At 53.5% G+C, this 13,830-nt stretch overlaps 1 protein-coding gene across 1 annotated transcript in view; it reads left to right on the forward strand.

The window, feature by feature from the left end:
* The window catches only part of IL16 (interleukin 16), a 116,605-nt gene extending 104,490 nt beyond the window's left edge, over nt 1–12,115 (forward strand). Inside the window, exons 14-19 of the mRNA XM_060005335.1 lie at nt 1,326–2,424; nt 3,976–4,144; nt 6,248–6,349; nt 8,640–8,898; nt 9,127–9,252; nt 11,637–12,115. Of these exons, the coding sequence (XP_059861318.1) occupies nt 1,326–2,424; nt 3,976–4,144; nt 6,248–6,349; nt 8,640–8,898; nt 9,127–9,252; nt 11,637–11,830 (1,949 nt within the window). The 3' untranslated portion in view covers nt 11,831–12,115. The remainder of the gene's footprint in view (nt 1–1,325; nt 2,425–3,975; nt 4,145–6,247; nt 6,350–8,639; nt 8,899–9,126; nt 9,253–11,636) is intronic.
* Nucleotides 12,116–13,830: the final 1,715 nt, after the last annotated feature.

Below are 13,830 nucleotides of genomic sequence, written 5' to 3' on the forward strand. Positions count from 1 at the left end.
CTGAGGGGGCTGGGCTCACGTGGTACAGCCCCCGGCGTCAGTACTGACCACCCTGGCCTGTGGGATGTTGCAGAAGGTCTCCTGGGCATCTTCAAGGCTTAGTGCTCTCCATGGTTTGCATACCTTGAGGGCTGGCGTTGAGACCAGGGGCAGGAGGAGTCAGCCCTCCTTAAACTGGGTTGCATTCTGATACCAGCATCCCCCAGAGCATGGGACCAGAGCAGCATACTCCTGACCAGGGCGAGATCAGACCTGGGGTGACCCGAGGGCCACGCATCTACTTGGCTTCTTGGCTGTGCAGGACTTGGGGGCCGGCCTCCCTCTGTTCCTGGGAAAGAGTCTAGGCAGACTCCCCTCTTCTGGCTTGTTCAAGACTGGCTTCCAAGAAAGACCACCAGTGGTGAGGGGCTGAACTTGACTAGGCGTGCCTGAGAGAGCAGGTTGGAATGACCTGTGGGGCTGCTCCAACACCAGTGCCCAGGCTGCATCCCCGGTGTATTACATCAGCACCCAGGGCTGGACGTCAGCATTCTTAGGTCCTCCAGACTCCAATGTGCCAGCCAAGTTTGGGAATCGTTGTCACAGAGCTTCTTTCTACCTGGAATCCTCTCATCAGCTCTTTAGGTAGGGGGAATGCTCCCTTGCCGAGCAAGCTGGGTAATTCTTTGAGTAGGGAGAGCGGCAAACTCACATGACTTCAGGCACCAGATGGATGCTTTAACGGGGGAAATGCCGACCTGGTGAGGGTGAGGGCTGTGACTGCGCAGAGCTGGGGTGTGCCCCGTCGGAAGGCGTGCACGCCCACTTTTGCTTTTTAATGACATGGCGGTCCAAACCAAATACGGCTGCCCATGTGTGACCCTTGGCTTAAAAGTTTAAAAGGTAAGAGGACTGCTTTGACCTTTCAAGTTCTAATGAGTTATCTAAGAGGCTATTTAGTGGAAAGAATACGAAAGTGGGGAATCAGGAGACAGGGGTTCTCACCCTAGCTCTGCCAGTAGATGACCCCTTGCCCTCATGACTGTTGGGTTCCTCAATCATACAATGTCAGAGGTCAGACTAGGTATTCTGTGCGAACCCTTGTAGCTCTAAAATGCTGGGATGCTGTGGAGTGACTCACAGCTCTGGTCCTCTGGTTCTGTGACCCTGCCTGTTCACACTTAGCCAGGTAATGGCACGTTGGGTAGCAGCTCACCCAACAAGGGATCCACCACTTCTGCTTATCGTCTCCTCTAGCATCCTTGCTATTCGTCGTTGAAACTAGAACTTAGGAAGAAAACCCACGATCAGGTGTAACACACAGCTTTGGCCTTTCTGCTCCCCAGTGACGCCAACGTCTCCGATAAAACACCCACTGCTTAAGCGGCAGGCTCGGATGGACTATACCCTCGATATCACCGCCGAAGACCCTTGGGTTAGAATTTCTGACTGCATCAAAAATCTCTTTAGCCCCGTCATGAGTGAGAATCATAGCCACACGCCACTGCAGCCCGTCGTCACGCTGGGTGAGGAAGATGGGATTCAGGGCCACCCAGATGGGACTGTGCCCAAACTGGACACCACCAGTGGCGGTCCCACAGTTTACAAGTCGGCAGACGGCAGCACGGTGAAGAAGGGTCCTCCAGTGGCCCCCAAGCCCACCTGGTTTCGCCAAAGCTTGAAGGATTTGAGGAATCGTGCCCCAAGGCAGCCCCCAGAGGCAGCCTCCGCCAGCCAGCCGACACCCACCTCCAGGGAGCGCCCAGGGCCACCCCTACGGGCCTCCTCTTCCATCAAGCAAAGGATCAGCTCCTTTGAAACCTTTGGCTCTTCTCACCGGCCTGACAAAGGAGCCCAGAGACTAAGCCTCCAGCCCTCCAGCTCCTCCGGGGCGGAAGCAAAACCTCCTGGGGAGCAAGAGGGAGGACGGGCTTCTCGGGCTCCTGGTGTCTCAGGGCGAGGGGCTCCCCCCGCCGTGGAGCAGCAGTGGCCGGAGCCAGAGCAGCTGCCCCGGGCCTCCCTCGCGGCCCTGGAGGCCAGCGACCCCGGTGTGCCGGAGTCCCCTCCCCCCGGACAGCAGCCCGGTCAGAAAACCCTCTCCTCGGACCCCGACCCTCTCTCGAGGCTGCTGGCGACGCAGATGGAGGGATCTCGAGGCCCAGGGGTCAAGATACCAAGCCAGCGGTCACGGAGCTTCCCCCTGAGCAGGACCCAGTCCTGTGAGATGAAGCCACTGGATGAAAAGACCAGTAAACTCTACTCCATCAGCAGCCAGGTGTCATCGGCTGTCATGAAGTCCCTGCTGTGCCTTCCGTCTTCCGTCGCCTGTGGCCAGACCTCCTGCAGCCCCAAGGAAGGGGCGTCGTCCCCCATGGCGTCCAGTGAAGATCCTGCTGCAATTAGCTCTGCTGAATCTCCTGCCTCAGACACGGGCTTCTCGCTCAAGTGAGTGTCTCTGCCCAGTGTTGAACTTTCTTGCCTTTCTTCCTCTTATAATCCTCTATGTCTTGTAAAACATCACCCAGGTTTGCTAAAGGATTGTTCCACCTGTTCTTTGAAACACGCGCGCGTGCGTGCGTGCGTGTGTGTGTGTGTCACACCTCTGCCTTCTGTATTAAGGAGTTTTCACACCACCCGGCCTTGGGAGGGGTGGGAGGTGGGGGACAGAACTGGCCCCCTGCTGAATTACACGTGCATATTGGAACTAATGCACCTTGGACATATCCGGCCATTGCTCAGGAAGACCCGAACGAGGCCAGGAGATGATCCCTTGGGGGTTCTTGCCACCTCCCTCTCTCCAAAGAAATCCACCTGTACTCTGCACAGGGTTCAGCCTCCTGGCCTGGGAGTTTGGACACCTGAGCCCCAGTCCCATCTCCCACACTGACGCCCTGACCGTGAGCTGGTTCCTTCCACACTCCCCCTCGGTTTCCTCTTCAGTTGAAATCAGGAGCTGGGCAAGACCTGCTCCACAGAACCGGGGGCGCGGGGGGCTCCCAGCAGTGCCCCAGAGCTCCTGCTGCAGGGCTGGGGTTTAGTCTTCCCTCTTGAATCAGAACAACCGTGCATTGATCGGTATTACGTATTGTTCTTATATTGCTGAGAAATGTTTGAGACTCACTGACGCAGATGTTCTATCAGGTGCCACCTACTGTGAGGGAACAGGAGAGATCCTCCAAAACAGCGTCCCCAACCATTTTGGCACCAGGGACCAGTTCTGTGCAGAAAATTTTTCCACGGACCCGGGGGGAGGGGGAGGTTCAGGCTGTAATGGGAGCAATAGGGAGCGAGGGGGGCGGCAGATGGAGCTTCGCTCGCTCGCCCGCCGCTCACCTCCTGCTGTGCGGCCCGGGGGTTGGGGACCCCTGCACCAAGACACCCCCGGATCAGGGGCTGAAGAGCCAGACCAGCTCAAGCACTAGAGTTGGTCAGTGGTAGAATCGTAGCCTTTACTATTTAGGCTTCCCAGGAGCTTGCTCTTTCTGGCTGAGAGCCTGTTCTTCTGGAACTGCAAGGCTCACCATGAGCAGTTACTGCTGTGAGACGCTCTCCACCTTGTGTAGTGATTAGGTGCTAAGGTGGGATAGGCAGGTGCTGACAACAGCTGTGAAGGAGGCCAAGGTGAATGTGTGTGTGAAAGGACATCCGTCTTGGTGGCCATCTAGGTGCAGATTTGTCCAAAGCATAGTTATACTCTGGGGTGAGGTGCTGAGGTTCTGAACACAGACTTTGGAGTCAGACACACCATGATCTGTGATTTCGAATCCCAGATCTCGGCCTTTCGTAACCACGTGACCATAGACAAGTTATTCCCCCTCCCTAAGCCCCAATTTCCTCATCTCTATAGTGGAGGGATGCTGGTATCTATTTGTGAATTTGCTGCACCAAATAATAGAACGAACATTAGCACCGTCTTGGAAGAGAGTAATTATGCTGAGGATGTTAGCTCTTATTAATATCATGATTCATGCTGTGTGCGGGTCCTCCCTACGAAAGCCTTTCAGAGCTGAGAGAATACACAGAGGGTCTCGGTGAGCCCACGGAAGCTGACGGCTCCGACCACGGCACTTCTCAGTCTGGTCAATCAGTGATCTCCCTGCTGAGCTCCGAGGAATTAAAGAAGCTCATAGAGGAAGTGAAGGTTCTGGATGAAGCAACGTTAAAGGTAGGTTTCTTTTATAAGCACTTGCAGAGATGAAGGCCTTGCTGTGAGCAGTGTGGTCACCTCAGGTGGGCCGGAGGGGAAGCAGCGCGCGCTGCCTGGGCTCCTTGAGGTCGAGAAGGGAGTTCCCAGGGGCTGACACCAGACTCGGGTTGTATCCTGCCCGGGGCAGAGGGGCGGTGTATCACTGGACCACAGTAAGACCTTCCGGTGTAGGGAGCTTTGTAGCTCATGAAGTGCTTTCAGTCATAGACTTATTGTATCTTTTTGACCCTTTAAAAAATGAGGAAGGCGAGGTTCAAGGTCACAGAGCCTAGGTTTTCTATCTCCACGTTCCGTGCTCTTTCCACGTCCCACGGGCTGCCTGCCCAGTGTGCGTCTCCAGGGAGATGCTGCGTGGGAGTGAGCCATCCATTGCAAGTTCTGATCTCTTGCCTGAAGACTTGCCCTGCACACCGAGAGGTGACTGATCCCAGGGCTCGTAAGGGTTCCCACACTTCAGTCAAGTCATTCTGAAAGTCCCACTTCCCCTAGGCCTTCTGAGCACGACCCAAAGGTACATGGAGAGGAAGTAGTCAGGCAGAGCTGAGGCCCATTCAGCTCAGATGAGCATGGGCTCATGGGCCTTGCATCCGCCTGGGCTGCCCTAGTCCATGCAGGCTTTTTGTGCTGGAATCATCCAGACTGGGATGAGAGGATAAGGAGGGACCATAGCTGGTGCTCCCTAGATCCAGGGTAGGGGTGAGTCTGACAAGATGCCCTGGGCCGGGATTCATCCTCTGGGGCTCTCACTCATCACCTGGGCACTGGGACCATCATCCCCAGGGCCTAATTCAAATGAAATAACAGAGGCAAAATTGTTGCGTAAAATACAAAGAGCGGTCCTGCCTGGGGTGTTCCTGGGACAGTATTTGCTTTCCAATTTGACAAAGGGCTCTTATAGGCCAAGTAAGCTGACACTTGGGTCAAAGTTGGGAGATGTGGGCCAGTGCTGTCGTAGAGGCGAGACAGTGAGGTCCATTCATCCCTTCATCCTTCCTGGGTCTTGGGGACTCCAGATCAAATGATCATAGAGCCAGCCGCGCAGCAGATGCTCTGTTGGTGCCAGAGCAGGTGAATTCTTTGACATAAGGTTATTCCCTCGCGCTAAGGCACAAATTGGTGGCCCGAGAGCCTGCAGGTATACTTTATGTGGTCTGCATGGTGCTTTTTAAAAAAGTATTGTATTCTAAATATTATCAAACCTGAATCAAAACCTGGATTTCTGGCTGCTCTCTTTTTATAAAAGGAACGAACGATCTTGTAGCACTGGGTCTGCATTCCTATGTAGCCGTGGGTCCTCTTAAGCAGATGTGCTCTCAGGTCTCTGCAGTTCCTGTCGCTCACATCTGCCCATTTTGCTCTTTGAAGTCATCTGCCTGGGTCCTGTATGCATTTGTGTTTGAGACCCCTCCACCATCGAGACCGGAATGAGGGTCTCTGACTTTAGACACTGCAGAGCGATTGTTCTGGCTCCAGCTGAGCCCAGGCGCAGGCCGGGAAGTACTGTGTGTGCCTGGGTGGGCGTGTGTGTGTGTGTGTGTGTGCGCGCGCGCGTGCATGCGTGCATGTGTGTTCTAGGGCAAGGAGTCAGCTGGGCTCCTAAATGCAGCTGCTGTGCTACATGGAGCAGCAGGTGTAAAGACAGAGCAGCCAACTTCTGCAAAACAGCCCTGCTCCCAGCTGTGCTGACCCAGAGTCCTACAGGCTGACCTCATCTTGTCCCACGCCAAGGTGCCAGAGCTCTGTTATCTCACACGCTGGGATTTCCAGCTGACTTAGTAGCAGCCAGCCCTGTCTCCGTACAAATGTGGATGTGGATTGCGTGAATAGGAGAGGAAAAGAACTCTATTGGTTGCCTTATGCACATTTTTTTTTTTCTTCTGAGCTTCCCATGACTCCAGGAATTATAGTCTTCTCTTTACAAATGATGAAATGGGTCTGACGTACCTGGGAGCGTGGCCAAGCTGGGGTTTGAGAACGAATCAGCCTGATGTTGGAACACTTGTTAAACTGTTCACGCTGTTGCAATAAAATGTTTTTTAATATATATGTTTCCTTCTGCAGCAATTAGACAACATCCATGTTACCATCTTGCACAAGGAGGAAGGGGCTGGCCTTGGGTTCACCTTGGCAGGAGGTGCGGATCTAGAAAACAAGGTGATCACGGTGAGTGGCCCAGCCATGGGGGCGCGTCAGAGCCAGAGGTGACGGCCCTGGGAGGGGGGAGCACTTACTAGGAGAGATCAGAGGAATGCATGACCCCAGGCCACTGGGTGTGAGGTTAGGGCAGGAGCTTAAGATCCTTTTCAAGAAGGTTTACAGCCAGGATTGAAGACCTGGCTGTGATATGTAGCACAGCACACCTAGATGGAAAGAGGCGTCACCTGGACAGAAAGAGCCCTTGGGAAGGCAGGTCCTGTACAGGAGGCTGTTTTCCTGGGTTTGCGCACTGGGAGATTGGGGATGTTAACATGCACGATTGCGAAGCAGATCTGATGGTTGGTTGAGGGCAATGGGGCCCAGCTGGAAAGATCAGGAACTGCACAGCGCAACCCAGGATGCGCATGAGGCTTCAGATCTCACAGTCGAGCCCCCTGTTCTCTCAGGACCAACTAGAGCCCGGGGTAAGACTGGGGAAGGCATCGATCCTGGAGCATCTGCGTCTTCCCCTGTGGACCCTGTCTTCTTGGTCCACACAGTCTGATCAGCATTGGCTGCTGCCCTCTGCCCACTATGTAGGCTACCTGCACCTGACCCAGGTGGTTTCTGGTCATCCCATCTTCATGGACCCAGCTGTGACATGGCTGCTTCATCTCCCCAAAGCTGAGTGCACTGGCGTCACCCCCATGGCTGTGTTGTCTCAGCATATCCTTCATGTGGACTCATCTGAACTCCCTTGCTCAGCTGAAAACAAACCCTCCAGCTCACAGGGGCAGCCAGCGTTAAACACACCACACCCCTTGGCAGTGGTAACTTGGTCCATTCCTATTGGTCACTTTGGAGTCAGTTGTGTGTGAGCAGCAGCTTCCTCCTTTGTAAGCAAGCTCTCTACCGCATAAAAGCACGTAAAACCAATGAGGACCTGTTTCTGACACTAAGCACGTAGCAGAGCATCATAAAGACGTTCCTGATGGTGCAGTTTGCTTTCTATTTGAAGAGAAGAAAAGAGGGCTTGCCTGTGGGACGAGTACTTTGGATCTGTGGGTCTTTCCTTGAGCCGGGACTTCTCTGCATCCCATTTGCTCGCCATCCCTGAGACACTGCCTCAAAAACCAGGAGCGATACACACCAGCTGATCATACGCACCAGACTTCCCCTTTCTCCTTCCGTGTTTGAGCGCTTCCCTTCCTTTCCAGATTCATTAAAAGAGAACTCACATTGAGCACCGTCCATGACCAAGAGCGAGCTGGGCTCTCACTGGCATGTTCAAGTCATCTTCCCCATACCTCAGGATGGGGGATTGGGGGGCATGTATGCTTCATTTATAGAGGACAGACTGAGATGCAGAGCAGAGATTCTGCTTCCTACTTGGGTCTTACAACCAAGGGATTTTGACCACATCTGACCCCATAACAGACTTTTTCTAACACTGAAACAGGTTAGAGAAACAAAGAAACTTGTTCAGATGATAACAGCAAAACAACACGTAGCAGAGTTTAGTGATTGCCCGTCCATGCTGTCATTCAATCCTCTTCATTAAGCACGTTAGAATTTACATCATTAGAAAGGCTGAGGCAGAGACATGAGATTTTTTAATCCCACATATTTTTCAGAAAGGGAACGGGGTTGGGCGATGGTCCCTTTTAACTGGAGTTAAAGGATCAGAATTTCTAGGGTAGGAGTTTTTAAAATGTCTAGACTTCCTAGGATAGGAATTCTGCATTCTGCAGAAGATGGGGTCTGAGAATTTCTCTATGGAAAAAAGGATGCTTTGCTGAAACTTTGGGGGATCACTGTGTTATACGGCCTGTTCTTAGAGAATTATCATGCCAAATGGCACTGTAGAGTCTCTAGGATTTTTTTTTTAACTGTAGGCATTTTCAGAGCTTATGTTTTATCCAATGTTCTTAATTTTCTTAGACTTCAGAAACTTTTCTTACACAATACCTATTAATATGGCACAGAATCAGTGCTTGAATTAAAGTACTCTGGGAAATGCTGATGTAGAGCACATAAGGCAAAAGATTTTAACTGAATGTTAACGAATTGTAGTGATATAGTCTCGGACATTGTGTTGGGAAGGATTCTGAGGGCCAGTCTGGCCATTTTTGCTAATGACCTCTGGTCTGGGTGGAGGAGGGACTGCTGGCTAGCAGTCCTAATCTAGGACACATTTCGTCTTATTTTTTGGCCCAGGGATCTGCTGGGTTTGACTAACTGGTTCAGATCCTCCTGCAGCAAGAATCTAGATCCGATACGGTGATTCCCGGCTCCTGACTTCCTTTGGTTTGCTCAGGTTCACAGGGTGTTCCCCAACGGGTTGGCCTCCCAGGAAGGGACTATTCAGAAGGGCAACGAGGTTCTCTCCATCAACGGCAAGTCTCTCAAAGGGACCACACACAATGATGCTCTGGCCATCCTTCGCCAAGCTCGGGACCCCAGGCAAGCCGTGATTGTCACAAGGAAGCCAACTGTGGAGACCACGCCAGACCTCAACTCTTCCACAGATTCTGCAGCCTCAGCCTCGGTGGCCGGTGACGTTTCCATAGATTCCTGTAAGTTCTCCCCACATGGTGGAAGCCCCATGGGCCACATCACCTTTGGACAGGTGAGGCCCATGCCGGCAGGGCTGCGCAGTCATTTGTGGCCCCCAGAACACGTGGCCTGGCTTGTATGCCGCCCGGCACACATGCCTGGGTTTATCCGTACACATGCACAGATTTGCCGGGAGCATTAGCCGGGCACACTTGAGAGCACCCCTAACAGTCCCCCTGTTTTCTCAGCAGCAGAGGCCACCGTCTGCACAGTGACCCTGGAGAAGACCTCTGCAGGCCTGGGCTTCAGTCTGGAAGGAGGGAAGGGCTCCCTGCAAGGGGACAAGCCTCTGACTGTTAACAGGATCTTCAAAGGTGCGTGCGCGTATGCCTCGCAGCCTTCGCTCCAGTTGCGGGTGTCCGGCCGGGCCCCCCAGAGGCTTCTGAGCACCTTCTAGGCCATGTCGGTTTCCCACAACCCCAGGCCCTTTTGGGAGGCAGGCAAGCCTGTTGAGGACTCCGCTTTGCTTTTTCTCCCCGTTCTCCTTGGCTCAGATCCCTTTAATCTCCCTGTTTTACTGGGTCCTTGTACGTGACCCAGCCCTGGGCCTGGTTCAGCTTGGCAGGGCCGGGGCTAGGGTGAGGCAAGTGAGGCACTGCCCCGGGTGCAGAATTGAAGGCGGCACCGTAATATTCAGTAATCAAGATACATACTGTTTCAGTGCAATATTTTTAAAACTCGAAATTAATTCAGAAAGTCCACAATGAACAAAATATCAAGTTGTGAAACAAAGACAGAGTCTGACTTTCCAGGGGCACAACTCAGCCTTACTCACCTCACCCTAACCCTGGACCTGTCTGCTCCTACCTTTATTCAGAATTTTGAGATTTTGTTCATCATGGACTGGGGAGCAAGCCAGCCTCTAGTGGGGGGTCACTTGGGTTTTCCTGTGAAAATCATGAATGGCCTGCAGCTGTCACAGGCGATCACCTTGATTCTTCACTGCCTCTCAGGCTGGACCCCCTGAGTCACAGAGCAGGGAGCTGTGGACAGGGGGTCACGTGGCCTGTGCTCTGGTCTAGCTCTGCTTCTAACTTCCTGAGCGACTGCTGCCTTCTGCACCTGAGGCTCCTTACCTATAAGAAGAGGTGTGGGTGTGTGTCTGAGGGCTCTTAGTACTGGGACCAGAGGCCCTCCCAGCTCTGCTCCCCGGACCCCAGGCGCCCCCACTGCAGACTGGTTTTGTTAGCGGGAAATCCGTTACAGCTGCTGAAACCCAGGGGGCGGACCAAGGCTCACGTGGAGCTTCCCCAGAAACCCACGTTGACTCCAGTTCTGCGAAAGATTTTTTTTTTTTTTTTTGCAGTACGCGGGCCTCTCACTGTTGTGGCCTCTCCCGTTGCGGAGCACAGGCTCCGACATGCAGGCTCAGCGGCCATGGCCCACGGGCCCAGCCGCTCCGCGGCATGTGGGATCTTCCCGGACCGGGGCACGAACCCGTGTCCCCTGCATCGGCAGGCGGACTCCCAACCACTGCGCCACCAGGGAAGCCCTGGGAAAGGTTTTTTTTAACTTTGAAGGTCAACTTGTAATGAGCGTAGGGCTCAAAGTCGAGAGACCTGGATTCCAGTGTTAGTTCTGCCCCTAATGGCAGCATGACCCTGGGCAAGTCCCTTCACCATCTTGGCCCCATTTGCTTACATGGGGATGTAAGGGACCAAGGGAGCTGGAGTCCACAGCTGCACCACTCAGCAGCTTTGGAGCTTGTGGGAGCTGCCTGAGTCCTTGGTTTCCTCCCACATGGAAAGGGATACTAACAGAGCTTACATACCTCACAGGACTATCGCCATGAATGCCAAGTGTTAACACAGTGCCTGTTATATGTAATTGCCCAATATATTTTAGCTAATTTTATTTTTTTTTGAGAAATGTCTGCTTAGATACTTGGCCCATTTTATTTAGTTACTTATTTACTTCTTGGGCGCACCGCACAGCATGCGGGATGTTAGTTCCCCGACCAGGGATCAAACCCACGCCCCGCCCCCCGCCATGGAAGCGTGGAGTCCTAACCACTGGACTGCCAGGGAAGTCCCTAGCTATTTTTTTATTAGGATCATCATTACTATTATCTTTTACTCTTATTAAATATTTGCAGATATCATTGTGTCAAACAGATGGGAAATTTTCTTTCAACACCAGCAGTAAAAGGGCACTCTTTCCCTACGTGACTCTGAAGGAGTGGGAGCCGTATGTGATTATGTCGTCTTTACGTGGACCCAGGGGTCTTCTCCAGGCCATTCGGAGCCAAAAGCACTGTGAAGATTGTTTCGTGAACATCCCACCAGCTCCATTCCCACACCACCCAATGCCCGGCCACCTCATTAGGAGTAGAGAGAACACATGTGCGGGGGAGGGGTGTTGGGTATTGGGATGGTATCCAAGGAGGCTTAGAGGAGGACCGGGTTCCCCGGGGAGGTCTCCCCAGCCAGGCTCTGGCTTGCAGCTGCTCGAAATCTCCCTTCTCTGGGGACAGCGTGGGCCTCACCTCTCCCAAGGGCCACGGAGAGCTGGAGCCTGGTGTGCCAGCCTTGAAGTCACCGTTTTATGAGATGTCTCATTTCAGAACGACCACCGAGTTCCGGAGGGATGGGCGCCAGTTGCCTTCTGAGCTGTCCCGGCTCCTCAGAGACCAAGGGTAGGAAGTAACTGCTTGTTCCACGGTCACCTGTGGGACTCATTCTCTTCTCTCTCATCCCAGGGGCAGCCTCAGAACAAAGTGAGACGGTCCAGCCAGGAGATGAAGTCTTACAGTTGGCCGGCACTGCCATGCAGGGCCTCACACGGTTTGAAGCCTGGAACATCATCAAGGCGCTGCCTGATGGACCTGTCACTATCGTCCTCAGGAGGAAGAGCCTCCAGTCCAAGGGGACCACAGCTGCTGGAGACCCCTAGGCCCAGTGCCAGAGCTGACACCAGAGCCAACTGCGTGCAGCTCTCCACAACCGCTAATTCTCAGGGTCACTGCTAACCCCACCCCGCTGGGGGAAAGCACAGGCGTGCTTCCTGGTGGCTGCTTGCCCACGTCCGGACGGACCTTCTGGAACGTCACCCAACAAGCGGGCTGTCCCAGAAAGTTAGGGCAGAGTCACACTGGGGTGGCTGATACAAACTACAGACTATGTCTAGAAAGAGCTTACTGATAATATTGTGGTGCTGTAAATAAAATGGATATATGACAACTGGACATGAAATCCATGTTTTGCTTTGCAGATCTTCTAAGGACCATCACTGTGTCTTGATCCACCCCAAACAGCACCCTTTGTTGTTCCCATGACTCTGCAACGGTGGCAGATTTGGAGGGGGACAGCACGTCCTGGTCCACTTGACATCAGCTGGCCCAAGTCAAAGGCCGGAGGCTGAAACCACCCGGAGGGTCACTCACTCACTCACACATCGGGCCGCTGATGTTGGCTGCTGGCTGGGAACTCAGCTGGAGCTGTAGGCCTGTACACTGCAGGAGGCCTCTCCCTGTGGCCTGGGCGTCCTCACAGCGTGGTGGCCGGGTGTCCCCCAGGGAGTGTGAGAGCCACGTACGAGCTGCATCCTTTTTAAGACCTTGCCTCTGACATCAAAGAGCATCACTTCTCCTACGCTCTATCAGTCAGAGCTGGCACAAACCTGCCCCGGTTTAAGGGAAGGGAAAGATTGCTGGGGCTGTTTTTGGAAAAGACAATCTAGCACACAAAACATTTGCAAAACTGGATTTGGTTGGGTTGGAGAAGTGCTCCTAGCCAGGGTGGTACCCGGTGGCAGAGCAAGTAAACAAACAATGGAAACTCCACGTGTGCTCAGCTGCGCCAATAGAACGGACTAGCATGAGTCTGAGAGAGGACAACACGATGGCTGCCGCTTAACTCCCACGAGCCAAGCACGGTGCTGGCTTAAGTGGACACTGTCCTTAGTAATCACAGCAGTGTCTACAGAGCGTGCTGTTGTCCCACTGTATAGATGAGGGTACTGAGACCCAGATGTAAGAGGCAACTTGTCCAGCTGGTAAATGATATGCAGAGTGAGTCCTTTCTTCTGTGGTCTGGGAGAGACTAACAGGCCAAGGTGCTTTTAAGTTTGGTCATCGCTTAAAGCCTGATCGTCAAGCTCGGGACAAGGAAATGCATGAGCAACACCCAGCACCCCGTGACGAGGTCTGGACAGTGTGTCAGCCCTGCTCCTGGCCCTGCTCCCGTGAATCAGGGTGTGAGGGAGGACCTGGCAAGGACCACAGACACGACACAAAAGTCCTTACTCCTAGGCCAGTATCAGAGGGGCCATTTTGTTTTGTTTTGTTTTGTTTTTGGCGGTACGCAGGCTTCTCACTGTTGTGGCCTCTCCCGTTGCGGAGCACAGGCTCCGGACGCGCAGGCTCGGCGGCCATGGCTCACGGGCCCAGCCGCTCCGCGGCATGTGGGATCCTCCCGGACCGGGGCACGAACCCGTGTCCCCTGCATCGGCAGGCGGACTCTCAACCACTGCGCCACCAGGGAAGCCCCTAGAGGGGTCATCTTAATGTCATCCAATAGCTTCTCCAGGGTCCACAGGAAGCTAAGAATCTGCTTCCTGGCAGTGAACTCTTAGAAAACTCTCCCGGGGAATCATAATCTTCATGCGAGCCCCTTCAGTGACTTCTCCACAGTGGGTGCCAGCCCAGTGCCCTATTCTGCCTGAGAAATTATGTGCTCAGAGTCATCTGTGTCGAGCTCTAGAGGAGACAAGAACTTGGAGATGACCATTTGCGTCAGCTCCTTAGATTTAAGAGAAATGCTGACTTTGAACATGGTCTGACAATGAAAGGTATGACCCCATTCAACACCCACCCTACCGGATCTTACTGTGTGCCTGTCCAAGGCTGCACACCCAGGCCATGGGATTCAGCGGGCACACCCCTCACCCCCGCA

This window comes from Delphinus delphis, chromosome 2 (assembly GCF_949987515.2).
Source record: "Delphinus delphis chromosome 2, mDelDel1.2, whole genome shotgun sequence".
Lineage (NCBI taxonomy): Eukaryota > Metazoa > Chordata > Mammalia > Artiodactyla > Delphinidae > Delphinus > Delphinus delphis.